The sequence below is a fragment of the Solea senegalensis genome, unplaced genomic scaffold (genome assembly GCF_019176455.1).
Source record: "Solea senegalensis isolate Sse05_10M unplaced genomic scaffold, IFAPA_SoseM_1 scf7180000013812, whole genome shotgun sequence".
NCBI classification, from domain to species: domain Eukaryota; kingdom Metazoa; phylum Chordata; class Actinopteri; order Pleuronectiformes; family Soleidae; genus Solea; species Solea senegalensis.
In genome coordinates, this window is record NW_025320899.1 from 17,501 (window position 1) to 30,948 (window position 13,448).

The following is a 13,448-nucleotide window of genomic DNA, read 5'->3' on the forward strand; positions in this document are numbered from 1 at the left end:
ATCTAATGACAGCGACGTCTAAAAACCATAAACTTTGTATTTGAATTACGGTTGTTTGATCGCTTGCTTGAATCGAGACCTAGTTTCCAGTGCTTTCGTGGTTTTTTCAGCTGCGCGTCACAGAGGAAACACATGGCTACTTATGCAGCTGCTGCTGCGGAGGCTCGTCGCTGTTACTGCTGCTTCCAAAACTTGTGTGTTTTCACCGTTGAATGAAGAATGAAGAACAACTTGATTGTAGCTGTTAGATGACGAACATCTCGTACACAACTCACTACAAACACCACAGAATAAAGACATCTTTACTTTAGTTTGACCGTAGACTGTTTGAAGTGGACCAGGACTGTTCTGTACCCAGTACCAGGACTTCTCACATGATGCTGCTACTCTGTGCAGATGATCTGTCCAGTTCATGGTTCTGGTCGTTTCTCAGGCTGAACTACGTGACATTCACTCGTTCTCACGAGGTGTTTAAAAAGTGTCACTAATGTTTGGTTATACTCACTGACAGAGGAAAACATAATAACAGGACATCTTCAACCTGAAGGAGGAGGAGGAAGAGGAGAATACCTGAGAGTGTCCAGTCTCCAGTGAGGACTCTTCAGTCCAGCAGACAGCAGCTTCTCTCCTGAGTCTCCTGGATGATTGTAGCTCAGGTCCAGTTCTCTCAGGTGGGAGGGGTTGGAGTTCAGAGCTGAGGTCAGAGAAGAACATCCTTCCTCTGAGACCAGACAACCTGACAGACTGGAGTTAAGAAGATATGATGAACTCAGTGATTCAGAAAACACATCTTTATCAACAAGAACCTAAAGAAGCAAAGAGTCTGAGTCAGAGTTCTGACCTGAGAGTCTCCAGAGAACAGTGAGGACTCTTCAGTCCATCACACAGCAGCTTCACTCCTTGATCCTGCAAGTCGTTGTTACTCAAGTCCACGTGTCTCAGACGAGAGGACACAGAGCTGAGGACTGAGGACAGAGCTTCACAGCTTCTCTCTGAGAGGTTACAGCCACTCATTCTGAGGAGGAGTTCAAGAAAATCTATTCACATATGTAATTAAAAAAATAATCAGAGTAGAATTGTCCATATAAATCAGCTGAGCACCAACCTGAGAGTCTCCAGAGAACAGTGAGGACTCTTCAGTCCATCACACAGCAGCTTCACTCCTGGATCCTGCAGGTCATTGTTACTCAGGTCCAGTTCTCTCAGATGGGAGGGGTTTGAGTTCAGAGCTGAGGTCAGAGAAGAACATCCTTCCTCTGAGACCAGACAACCTGACAGACTGGAGTTAAGAAGATATGATGAACTCAGTGAATCAGAAAAAACATCTTCATTAACAAGAACCTAAAGAAGCAAAGAGTCTGAGTCAGAGTTCTGACCTGAGAGTCTCCAGAGAACAGTGAGGACTCTTCAGTCCATCACACAGCAGCTTCACTCCTTGATCCTGCAGGTCGTTGTTACTCAGGTCCACGTGTCTCAGACGAGAGGACACAGAGCTGAGGACTGAGGACAGAGCTTCACAGCTTCTCTCTGAGAGTTTACAGCCACTCATTCTGAGGAGGAGTTCAAGAAAATCTATTCACATATGTAATTAAAAAAATAATCAGGGACAGGTGAGGAGCAAGAGAAGGGTATCAAGGAGAAACTGCGAGCTTTCAGAAGGCCGTCCCCATCCTCTCCAGAAGAAGTATAAGCTTTGACTGATTTTTGAAGAGTTGGAAAGCTAAACAGAACGTGCTATATTCACCACATGATGAGAATATATATACAGGCGAGGGTTGCTGTATAAGGACACATTTTCTGTGGAATGAACAGAGACCTTTTCTTTTCTTTTTTAGAGCGCCATGGTGGGGGCCCTCAGCCCACAGGTGGGAGAGGCTTTCCCTCACAGCTAGATATTTTATCCAGCTCAGGCCAGGGTCTTTTCTTAGAGACCCCAGCCTTGGGATCACTCTTTTTGTTTATCCTTTTTTCTATTTCTTGCTTATGTTTGGTGTTGTTATTTGTTCAGGGAGCAGATCTTTCAATTTTCATCTTGTTAAGTTTGTTGGTACACTTACAAGTAAATAAGTATGGCTAGTGACAAATTAAAATTAATTTCGTTTAATGTCAATGGGCTGTTGAATCCAGTTAAACGTAGTAAAATCCTATCTAAAGTGAGAACAGAACAAGCCCATGTGGTTTATTTACAAGAGACCCATTTGACAGACAAGGAGCATATAACGCTAAAGAAAAGGGGCTTTACAAATCTGTTTTTTTCTTCATACAAATCAGGGCAGAGAAGAGGAGTTGCTATTCTCATTTCAAACAAGCTACATTTTGAAAAAGTATTCGAAATGGGTGATAAAGAGGGCACGTTTATTTTAAGTAAGGGGTAAGATAGATGGGAATCCAATTACCTTAGTGAATGTCTATGCACCCCCAGGGAGTGACATTAGTTTCTTCCAAAAAATAACCAATATCATGGTAAGTGAAACAGAAGGCCTCTTGATCTGTGGAGGGGATCTAAATATACATCTGCAGCCAAAGTTGGACTCATCTTGTGGAAAAACCCAGGATAGGAAGTCCTTCTATAAGAAAGTAAACACACTATTTGAGGAGGTGGGCTTGATTGATATATGGCGAGATTTTTTCCCTAACAGAAGGGATTACACTTACTACTCTGCTCCTCACTCTCTCTATACAAGAATAGATTATTTCATAACATTTGGGAAGGATAAAGATAAAATACATACTTGTGGAATCGGGACAATAGATCTAAGTGACCATGCACCAGTATACTTATCCGCTGATTTTGGCCTGCGATCAAAAAATAATACATGGAAATTGAATTCCAGTCTGTTGAATGATCTGTCTTTTAAGGCACAAATTAAATCAGAAATGTGTCTCTTCTTAGAATTCAATGATACTGGAGAGGTTTCACCTCCCATGTTATGGGATACTCTGAAGGCTGTTCTGAGAGGGAAAATTATAGCAATATCGTCATTTAAGAAAAAAAATAGGAATAAAAAGTTAGAGGATTTCAAAAACAAGCTAAAAGTGCTAGAAGGAAAACAGAAATTAGATTTGGCACAGAAGATTTAATGTTTCTGAAACAGAAACACTACGAAAGTGGCTCCAAATCTATGAAAGTATTGGCATGGAAATTGAAAAAAAGGATAGCTGAAAATACAATTCATAAAAATAGGGATCCAAGGACAAAAGCGATAAAAAATAAACTAAATGAAATTCAGGAAGCTTTTGAAGTGTTTTACAAAACCTTATATTCTGAAGTCCCAGGTGGGAGTGTGGCCCAAATTGACAGCTTCCTGAATTCCCTAGATTTACCCACTCTCGATGAAAATCAAAATAAAATGATGACTGCGGATATAACTGAAGAAGAATTAAAAGTTGCAATTGGTAGACTTAAATTAAGCAAATCACCAGGATCTGATGGCTACACGGCAGAGTGATACAAGGAATTTAAAAAAGAACTAATACCTGTTTTACTTCCTACTCTGAATTGGACTTTAAAAAATGTGCAAACGCCACCCAGCTGGAAGGAGGCAATCATTTCAGCCATACCAAAAGAAGGCAAGGATAAAGTGGAGAGTGGCTCTTTTAGGCCAATCTCTGTTCTTAATGTGGACTATAAATGATTTACTTCTGTTGGGGCCAAACGATTAGAAGAATTCCTGCCGACACTGATACATAATGATCAGACAGGTTTCATACAGCAACGCCAAACACAAGACAATATACCAAAGACACTACATATTATGGATCATATACAAAGAAATCAAACTGAAGCAATTGTGATGAGCGTAGATGCTTAAAGTATGGAAAATTATTATAAAAGAACATAAACTTGAAAATGATATTTTGGCTCTTAAATGGTGTGCTTATGATTCGCATTTTAGACCTAATAAATTGGATTCTAGATTTAAGGACTGGATAGCTAACGGTATAACAGCCTTATGTAGAGTAATGAAAGATGGAAAGTTCCTCAGTTTTGAAACGCTTAAAAGGACACATGTTTTAGAAAAACAAGACTTTTATAGATACCTGCAGTTACGGCATTACGTCAATACAAAGATGAAAAATCTAACAAAGATAAACACATGTCTAATTCAATTATTTACAAAAGCTATTAATAAAACTGTGTCATGCTTATATAAGGGTCTGTCTAATTTGAAATCTCACTCTACTTCATATATTCAAATAAAATGGGAGAAGGAAGGAGGGATAAATATATCTGAGGAAGAATGGACAACAATTTGGAGGTATCAATGGAGATGTACCAGCTCACAGAAGTGGAGGGAATTTGGATGGAAAAGCTTGATTAGGTACTTTATTACACCTTCTCAGAAGTCTCACTATGATGATAATTCCCCTGTCTGCTGGAGGAACTGTGGAAATCTAACTTGTACATAGTTGCTAATGTGTGTTTTTCCTTTTTTCATTGTTTTTATTTTGTCTAGGCATTTAGCGCAGACAACAGATGTGAGATGTATGCATGTATGTTTTGCCGGATGTGAATGTCTGTTTCTGAGTGTCAATAAAAAATAAATTATATAAAAAAATAATAATAATAAAAATAATAATCAGAGTAGAATTGTCCATATAAATCAGCTGAGCACCAACCTGAGAGTCTCCAGAGAACAGTGAGGACTCTTCAGTCCATCACACAGCAGCTTCACTCCTGGATCCTGCAGGTCGTTGTTACTCAGGTCCACGTGTCTCAGACTAGAGGACACAGAGCTGAGGACTGAGGACAGAGCTTCACAGCTTCTCCCCGAGAGTTTACAGCCACTCAGTCTGAGGTAGAAAACAGTGATGAACAAAAGGTTAAACATGTTTGTCTTGTGCTCTTTAGAATATGTCTTATTAATATTTATATACTGATCCACGTACAGAGCTTTGTTAGAGGCTTTGACCACCGGCAGCAGCTTCAGAAGAGCCTCCTCTGAAGCAGAGTATTTCTTCAGGTCAAACTCTTCCAGATCTTTTCCTGGTGACAGTAAGATGAAGACCAGAGCTGACCACTGAGCAGGAGACAGTGTCTTTGTGGACAGGCGTCCTGATGTGAGGGACTCTTGGATCTCCTCCACAAGAGAACGATGGTTCAGTTCATTCAGACAGTGGAACAGGTTGATGCTTCTCTCTGCTGACAGATTCTCACTGATCTTCTTCTTGATGTACTCAACTGTTTCCTGATTGGTCTGTGAACCACTTCCTGTTTGTGTCAGTAGACCTCTTAAGAGCTTCTGATTGGTCTCCAGTGAAAGACCCAGGAGGAAGCGGAGGGACAAGTCCAGGTGTCCATTTGGACTCAGTAAGGCCTCGTCCACAGCACTCTGGTGCAGATGATTCAGTTTAGGTTTTTTTGTTTGTATGGACCACTGGCTCGTTGTTGGTTCTTCTGACAACAGATTTGTTCCAGAGGTGATGAAGGTCAGATGAACATGAAGAGCAGCTAGAAACTCCTGAACACTCAGATGGACAAAGCAGAAGACCTTGTCCTGGTACAGGCCCCTCTCCTCTTTAAAGATCTGAGTGAAGACTCCTGAGTAAACTGAAGCTGCTGTGATATCGATGCCACACTCTGTCAGGTCTGATTCATAGAAGATCAGGTTTCCTTTCTGCAGCTGCTCAAAAGCCAGTTTCCCCAGAGACTTAATCATCTTCCTGTTCTCTGGACTCCAGTGTTGATCAGTCTCAGCTCCTCCATCATATTTGACCTTCTTCACTTTGGACTGAACCACCAGAAAGTGGATGTACATCTCAGTCAGGGTCTTGGGCAGTTCTCTTCCATCTCTGGTTTTCAACATGTTCTCCAGAACAGTTGCAGTGATCCAGCAGAAGACTGGGATGTGGCACATGATGTGGAGGCTTCGTGATGTCTGGATGTGGGAGATGATCCTCCTGGCCTGCTCCTCATCTCTGAACCTCTTCCTGAAGTAGTCCTCCTTCTGTGGGTCCGTGAACCCTCTGACTTCTGTCACCATGTCCACACAGTCAGGAGGGATCTGATTGGCTGCTGCAGGTCGTGTGGTTATCCAGAGGCGAGCAGAGGGAAGCAGTTTCCCCCTGATGAGGTTTGTCAGCAGCACGTCCACTCTGGTGGACGCTGTGACGTCAGTCAGGATCTCAGTGTTGTGGAAGTCCAGAGGAAGTCGACACTCGTCCAGACCATCAAAGATGAAGACCACCCTAAAGTCTTCAAACCTGCAGATTCCTGCTTCTTTGGTTTCAGTGAAGAAGTGATGGATGAGTTCCACCAAACTGAACTTCTTCTTTTTCAGCACATTCAGCTCTCTGAAGGTGAAGGGAAACATGAACTGTACGTCCTGGTTGCTTTTGTCTTCAGCCCAGTCCAGAGTGAACTTCTGTGTTAACACTGTTTTCCCAATGCCAGCCACGCCCTTTGTCATCACTCTTCTGATTGGTCCATCTCTTCCAGCTGAGGCTTTAAAGATGTCTTCTTGTCTGATGGATGTTTCTGGTCTGTCTGGTTTCCAGGAAGCTCTTTCAATCTGTCTGACCTCATGTTCTTCATTGACCTCTCCAGTCCCTCCCTCTGTGATGTAGAGCTCAGTGAAGATCTCATTCAGAAGGGTGGGGTTTCCTGCTTTAGCCACGCCCTCAAACAAACACTGGAACTTCTTCTTCAGGTTTGATTTGAGTTCACGTCGACAAGCTGGAGCTCTGATTTCTGACAGAACACAAGAAAATAAATCAGTGAGTGGATCATTGAGAAAATAAGATGTTCTTCCTTTCACATTAAAAGTCCTCTTACTGTCAGCTAGCTTCTCCTGCTTCATCCTCCTTAAGAAGTCCCCTGTGATCTTCAGAAAGGCCTCTCTGCTGCTCCTCTGCTCCTCATCCTCCCTCTGACTCTCTGAGACTTCTGTGTGATCTGTATCCAGAACCTTGTGGATCTTCTTCAGCTCGTTCTTCACAAAGCAGATGATGTTCTCCTCCAGCAGCTGGAACAGAACATGTGAAGTTTAACCTCAGATGATCAGTGACAGAGTGAAGTCCTGCAGGTCCACAGAGCAGCATCCAGACTGTCAGGACCAGGAGCCTCATGTATAAAAGAGTGCGCAGCTTTCATACTAAAAGACGACGTACGCACAAAATGTATAAAGTACGTACGCAAAGAAAATCTCAGATTTATAAAACTGTGCGTACGCCAAGTCCTGCGCACCTTTTCTTTATACATCCCATCAAACGTGAAACTGAGCGGAGATGAATGAGGAACACACCACGCCCACCCACAAATGAATATACAAATGACTCTAAAACTCCTTCGTCCTGAAGAAAAAGGACAACTGTGGCAGCAAAGAAAGAGGGAAATAAAAGAAAAAGAAGGAAAGTGCACGATCAACTCGTCAATTTATGATGTATAAATCTGTAAAAATAGATTATTTTTGTTGTTTTTTTTTGGAATTAGTGATAAACACAAAGGAACTAAATGTCAGGGTCACAGCGACTGCTCTCATATTAATATTGATGCTTAAAAAACTGGCTGTGCATTGATAGTTGATCCTGTGCATGTTTGTTTCTGGTGTAACATGTATGTTTAGACATGACTGATCCATGTGAGCTGAATTTACAGATTATTTCAACAATCTATAAGTGTCACACGTCATCATCTACACACATTACGCACAAAATAAGCAGACAGAGTTCACGGAGTTACTCCATGTAACCATTCATTACTGTCACTGATTGTGTTGTGGATGCTGCGGCTTTCTCTTCCGATGAAAGGCGCAGCGGTGGCGGAATAACTTTTTCAAAGTAATTTCGTTATCGTGTGGATTAAAATGGGATAAAGAAAATGTTCTACTCAACGTTCAAGTCCCGTTTTCTTACAGCAAATCAGTCTGTAACTTTATTTTGTGTTTAAAACATTATAGACTGACGTGTGTTCATGTGTTCATGTCAGTAGCTGTGTTTACATCACTGTGTTACATAAAGAAATAATTCATCTGTGGAAAATTAATTTCAGTAATTTGCTCAAAGTAAATAAGTGAGTCTCCCTCTCTCACACACACACACACACACACACACACACACACACAGGTCTGTAGTGTGTGTGTTCGCTCACAGGATCAGTTTCGTCTTCAGTGTCCTCTCTGATGTTATCCACATATGTTCAAACGTGGTGTATCAGTATTGTTTGTCACAGAAAATTCATGTTTGTCACTGTAGACACATTAATAATATTATTTTCAAACACTGTGATAAGTTTCAGAGCTTAATATTGCAGCGTCTCCACCTGACAAGAGTTTGCGGAGCTCTCGGCAAATTCTCACGGCAGCTCGAGAGTTTGCGCTGCGATGCGCAAACTTCCACGCCAAGTACATTTTTATACATGCCGTCTGAACGTGAAAGCAAGCGTACGCCGTCTTTTTGTGCGTACGCACGGTTTATACATGAGGCCCCAGGACTCTGCTTCAGTATTAACAGTAGTGTCATGTTTGTACATTTACACACCTTAAATATGGAGTCCAGGTCTGCTCCATGCTGCTGGACAGACTGACCACTGAGAACCTCTGTCTTCTGCTGATCAACTCTGAGGAGAAAAGATTCAGTGTCATTTACTAAACAATCATTTGTTTCTACCAGGTTTTCAATGTGCTGCACCTACGATTCTTCTTCAGCCAAGTTCACATGACATGAGTTTGACAGGTTGAAGACAAAAGTCCCTGAAGGACAGTCTCTAGTGTTTGTTATGTGGGAAGTCTCAAAGACACAATCCCTGACCAATCATGGACTCTGACTAGATTTACTGCTGGAAACGTATTCAGAGACGAGGACAGGCTGAAGACGTTTAGTGGAGACAGAAAAACAACATTGGTCCACCAAAGAGAAGAAGAGTGTTTTTCTGGATTCAACATGTTTTGGACTAGACAGGCTCCCCCTGGTGGAGGATCATGTAAGTGTGTGTTACTATGTGTGAAATTCTTACATCAGTTCACCATGTTTTTGTCCATCCTTGAAGTTAATATAACGACCTATAGACAAGTCACTCTTCATGGACACACAGCTGGGTCCAGGTCCAGGTCCGGCAGAGTCTGGTCCCTGTTGATGGATCGTTCTACAAACACACGACATGACATGTAAATACAACATCTGCTGTGATTGATCTCATTAAGGTTGGACAATAACACAAAGGAAGATAACAAGGAAATCATAGTAGAAAGATTTAATGAATTCTTTGTCAATGTGGGGCCGAATCTGGCAAAGGACATTCCTGACTCACTCCTTCACTGGGACCACTTTGATAAGGACAGAGACACAAACCCCAGCACAATGTTTCTCACCCCAGTGAAGGACAGAGAGATTAGACACCTGGTCAACAAATGCGTAGCAAGAACATCCACAGATGTTGATGACCTCGACATGAAGCTAATTAAGAAAGTAATAGTTAAAATCGTTTCACCTCTAACACACATCTGCAACCTGTCATTTCAAACAGGAACATTTCCCACCAAAATTATAGTGGCGAAAGTAGTGCCATTGTTCAAGAAAGGGGACATACAGAAATGTACTAACTACAGACCATTAATCTCATTAATGATCTACAGTATCAGGAGACACAAGGAAAACAGGTTTGTGTCAGAAATGGTTGAGTGTGACCCAGATGGTGTCAAACACTACAATGATTAACACATTTAAGACTTCCACATCTTCAGTCAGATCACTTTACCCAAACCCAAGCATGTGAGCCAGGACTGTTCCACAATTATTCAACATTTCTTATTTTTTCATGGGTCCAGATCTGAGATTAAATGGGGACGGGTCTGTTTGGGACTTGGTTCCAGAATGTCTTGGGTCTGCATGGGTCTGGGTCTGAATTCTCAAATATTAGGTGCCTCTGCTGCTACATGGTGGATCATTTGAGTTGTTGACCTGTGAAGACCTCCACCCTCCATCATCTGACCTCTGTTCTTGTTTGAAGTTCACAGGTTGAGCCATGGACCAGTCACTCTTCATGGACACACAGCTGGGTCCAGGTCCAGGTCTGGCAGAGTCTGGTCTCTGTTGATGGATCCTCCTACAAACACATGATGTGTAAATAAAACACTGAGCTGTGACATGGAGACGAGTCACATGATCCATGAGATCCTCATCTCACCTCTGACCCTCATGTTCCTCACACAGAGTGGTTTTAGAGGGCGGAGCTTCCTCTTCACTGTCCTTGATCTGATTCATAGCAGAGCGCCACCTGCTGGGAGAATAAAACTCGCTCATTACAAGTTCTGCTAACATGGGTGGACCACATTGACCTAATGTGGGCCGGTCAGCAAGAAGACTTTTTTTAACCACAGAATTGGCCGACATGACCCTCATTGGCTGACTGAACAATCGGCACAGCCCATTGGTTTATGCTAATAATGGACTGTCAGTCACTCAGTTACTGGTTCATTTCAAAGAGCCGTTAAAAAGATTTGACTCGTTCGTGAACGTCACAGCTCGACTCACAACTCACTCAAGACGCTGTTTGCATCACACTTTACAGCCCTTCACTGCAGGTGAGTCCACTGGTTTAACAGAAGAGCCCGCCCTCTGGTGGTCAGGTAAGAAGCTGCCCAATAGATAGATACATATGTATGTTAAACATCTGGACTTTGAAGAGATGTCGTTAATTGTGACGATTGAGAATAAACGTTTAATTTAACTTTAGTTTCTTAAATCTTATCAAAATATGACCTCGTCCTCTGGATCCTTTTGTTTCACCTACAATGGCTGTAATCTGTTTTCACCGGAAACATAAAATGATCAGTCACTATCTGATCTTTGAGTCCAGCAGAACTTCTCTTTCGCCAAAAGCACAAATGTCCTCTAAACCAGTGATTTCCAAACATTTTACAGAATCAGTGACGTGAGATTCATGAGCTTCACAGTAAAAACATCACGTCGACAAAAAGTTACAACTTTTTCATTTTCAGTGCATTTCTTTTTCAATCCGTGTTTCTGCTGCACGTCACATGTACTTTTATGTGTTATCGTCTATGTGTTTTTTTATATTGTTTCTATGTGAAATAAACTAAACAGCTGATGGAGACAGAGTGAGTCAGAGGAGGCGGAGTTAAGTCATAAGAACATGATGGATCTGTAACAGGGAAGTGATTGTTTTGCAGTTAGCAGCACTAGCCAAGTTAGCTGAGAGAGGATCCACTTTTCAGACAAAGGTCAAAATAAAAGAAAACGAGTTCATATCTTAGGAATTATTGAACAGGAAATTCCACTTTTCACTGTAGCTGTCACTTTTACTCCATGATTGATTCTTTAGCTGTGACAAAGGAACACGACTCTCTCCACAAAAACAAACACAGTGAACTTGTAGAAAAGTCTTTTGTTACAACCAGGTGACGTTTGAGCTCCAAACAACATCTGGTCGTTAACAAGAGTTTGTGTTTATAGATGTTACATTTAAATATGTTTGATGTCAAACCATAACTCAGTGAATTAAGACCGTACAGAAGTTCAGCTCGTGGGTTCTGAGCATCCACGTGATTCCAGTGTGTAATATCACATGTCATCCAGCAGATGTCAGCATTTATACTGTGTCAGCAGAGCTGCTTCAAAAGGGTTGGGCCTTCTTCACGTTCAGAGGAACCAGGACATGTTCACATCCCATAATAAGACAAGTTTGCAGTATTACACCAGACATTTAAGCCTCTCAGTGTCACTACAGGGTCAATTCATTCTGTGTAAAAACCTCAGTCACTGAACAAGAGTCAGTGACGTGAGATTCATGAGCTTCACAGTAAAAACATCACGTCCACTCAGTTACAGTGTTGTTTTCGTCAATGATGACGATGACAAAATTATTTTGTTGACGCCCCTTTTTTTTTAGTAGAGTCGGTCGCGGCGCACCACCGGTGGAGGAAATTTCATTCTGCCCAACAGTAATCTCCAATACTTATTGACCTAAATGGATTTGTTAAAAGAATACTTCTTTCTTTTTTTAAACTAAAACTGACTAAAACTTTTTTGAGTTTGACTAAAATTGGACTAAAACTATCACATATAGAAATGACTAAAACTAATCAGCGTTCTAGTCCAAAAAAACGTTTTAACTCAGTTACAAAGTTCTTTTTCACATGTGTGATGAGATGAGTTTAGTTCTGTTACCTTGTGAAAGCAGGAAATGATCGTCATGAAGCTGCTGAACGTCTGTGAAGTGATTCTGCTGCTGAACAGGAAACAAACCACAGACCAAAGTTTTCTCAAGTCTCATCTGAAGGAAATGTGATGAATGTGATCAAATAACTGCTCTGATCTCAACTTTACTCTAATCGACTCGACTCAGTTTAGTATCAGCATGTTGTTTTCATAGCGCCTCCTCAAAGTGGGCAGAGTCATCACAGCAAGCCTGACGTGGTTTTCTATGGAAGACTAGTAAAGGATTGTCTCCTTAATGAACCTGTTTTGCCAGTTTCCAGCAACATTTGTAGACCGTCAAGGGTGCACACTTGCTGCTCCTACATAATCATCCTGTTAACATTTCTCACTCGTTTCCATTACTCCCTTTAAATGAAATTCTTGATCCCCTAATTTCCTTAGATTATTTTTCATCACCTCTGTATTTGCCTCATATGCCCTACACCTCAAAAGTACATGTTCCACAGATTCCTCCCAGTTCATTTGCCAATTCCTTTCCTACTCTCCCTCTGATTTTCCCTCTGACTCTTCCCATTCTCCCAGCGCTCCTGCAGTACCACTTTCGACGGGTGAGAATCATTGTGTCCCTTCAAATTCGCCCAGTAATTTCCACTGAGAACTGGCATCCCCAGTCATAGCCCCACTCCACCACCTCATCAATAGCCCCTTGTACTTTGCCCACAACATATGCCACATTCCTTCCTCTTTTCCACAAGGCCCCATCATCCACAAAGAGTGACCTACCTATCTCCTCTGGTACTTTTGAGAACACGTCATTGATCATTAGTGTAAAGAGTAAAGGGCTAATCACACTCCCTTGAGGGGTCCCATTCTCTACTTAATCCAGTTGTACACCCTTCCTCTTATACCCATCTTGCACAGCTTTATTAATAATCCTTCCTTCCACATCATATCATATGCTTTCTCAATATCAAAAAACACTGCCACTACTGCTTCTTTATTTGCCTGGGCCTTTCTTATCTCTGTCTCTAGCCTTATCACTGCATCCATTGTGTTTCTTCCTTTTCTAAAACCACTTTGATCATTTGCCAGCATTTCTGGTTTTTCAAGATCATATGTTAATCTTTCTGTTATAAGAAAATATTGTTCTTTTCACTACTGTCTGTGCCTTCTTATATTGGACTAGCTGCTGCACACGATGGGTTCTTTTGAGTTGTTTAAATTCTCTGTTTCTTTTTTTAACAGCTTGATGACATTCTTCTGTCCACCACGGTACCAGTTTCCTATTTATCTTGCTCTTACTCTGGGGGATGGCTCCCTCTGCTGGCCTT

General features: G+C 41.6%; 1 protein-coding gene across 1 annotated transcript in view; it reads right to left on the minus strand.

The window, feature by feature from the left end:
* LOC122760601 (NACHT, LRR and PYD domains-containing protein 3-like) overlaps nucleotides 1-13,448 on the minus strand; it is a 45,816-nt gene that overhangs the window by 1,488 nt on the left and 30,880 nt on the right. The window contains exons 5-13 of the mRNA XM_044015717.1: nucleotides 9,929-10,042; nucleotides 8,954-9,082; nucleotides 8,479-8,557; nucleotides 4,891-6,965; nucleotides 4,621-4,794; nucleotides 1,377-1,550; nucleotides 1,106-1,279; nucleotides 842-1,015; nucleotides 571-744 (exon numbers count right to left, since the gene is read on the minus strand). Coding sequence (XP_043871652.1) covers nucleotides 571-744; nucleotides 842-1,015; nucleotides 1,106-1,279; nucleotides 1,377-1,550; nucleotides 4,621-4,794; nucleotides 4,891-6,965; nucleotides 8,479-8,557; nucleotides 8,954-9,082; nucleotides 9,929-10,042 — 3,267 coding nt within the window. The remainder of the gene's footprint in view (nucleotides 1-570; nucleotides 745-841; nucleotides 1,016-1,105; nucleotides 1,280-1,376; nucleotides 1,551-4,620; nucleotides 4,795-4,890; nucleotides 6,966-8,478; nucleotides 8,558-8,953; nucleotides 9,083-9,928; nucleotides 10,043-13,448) is intronic.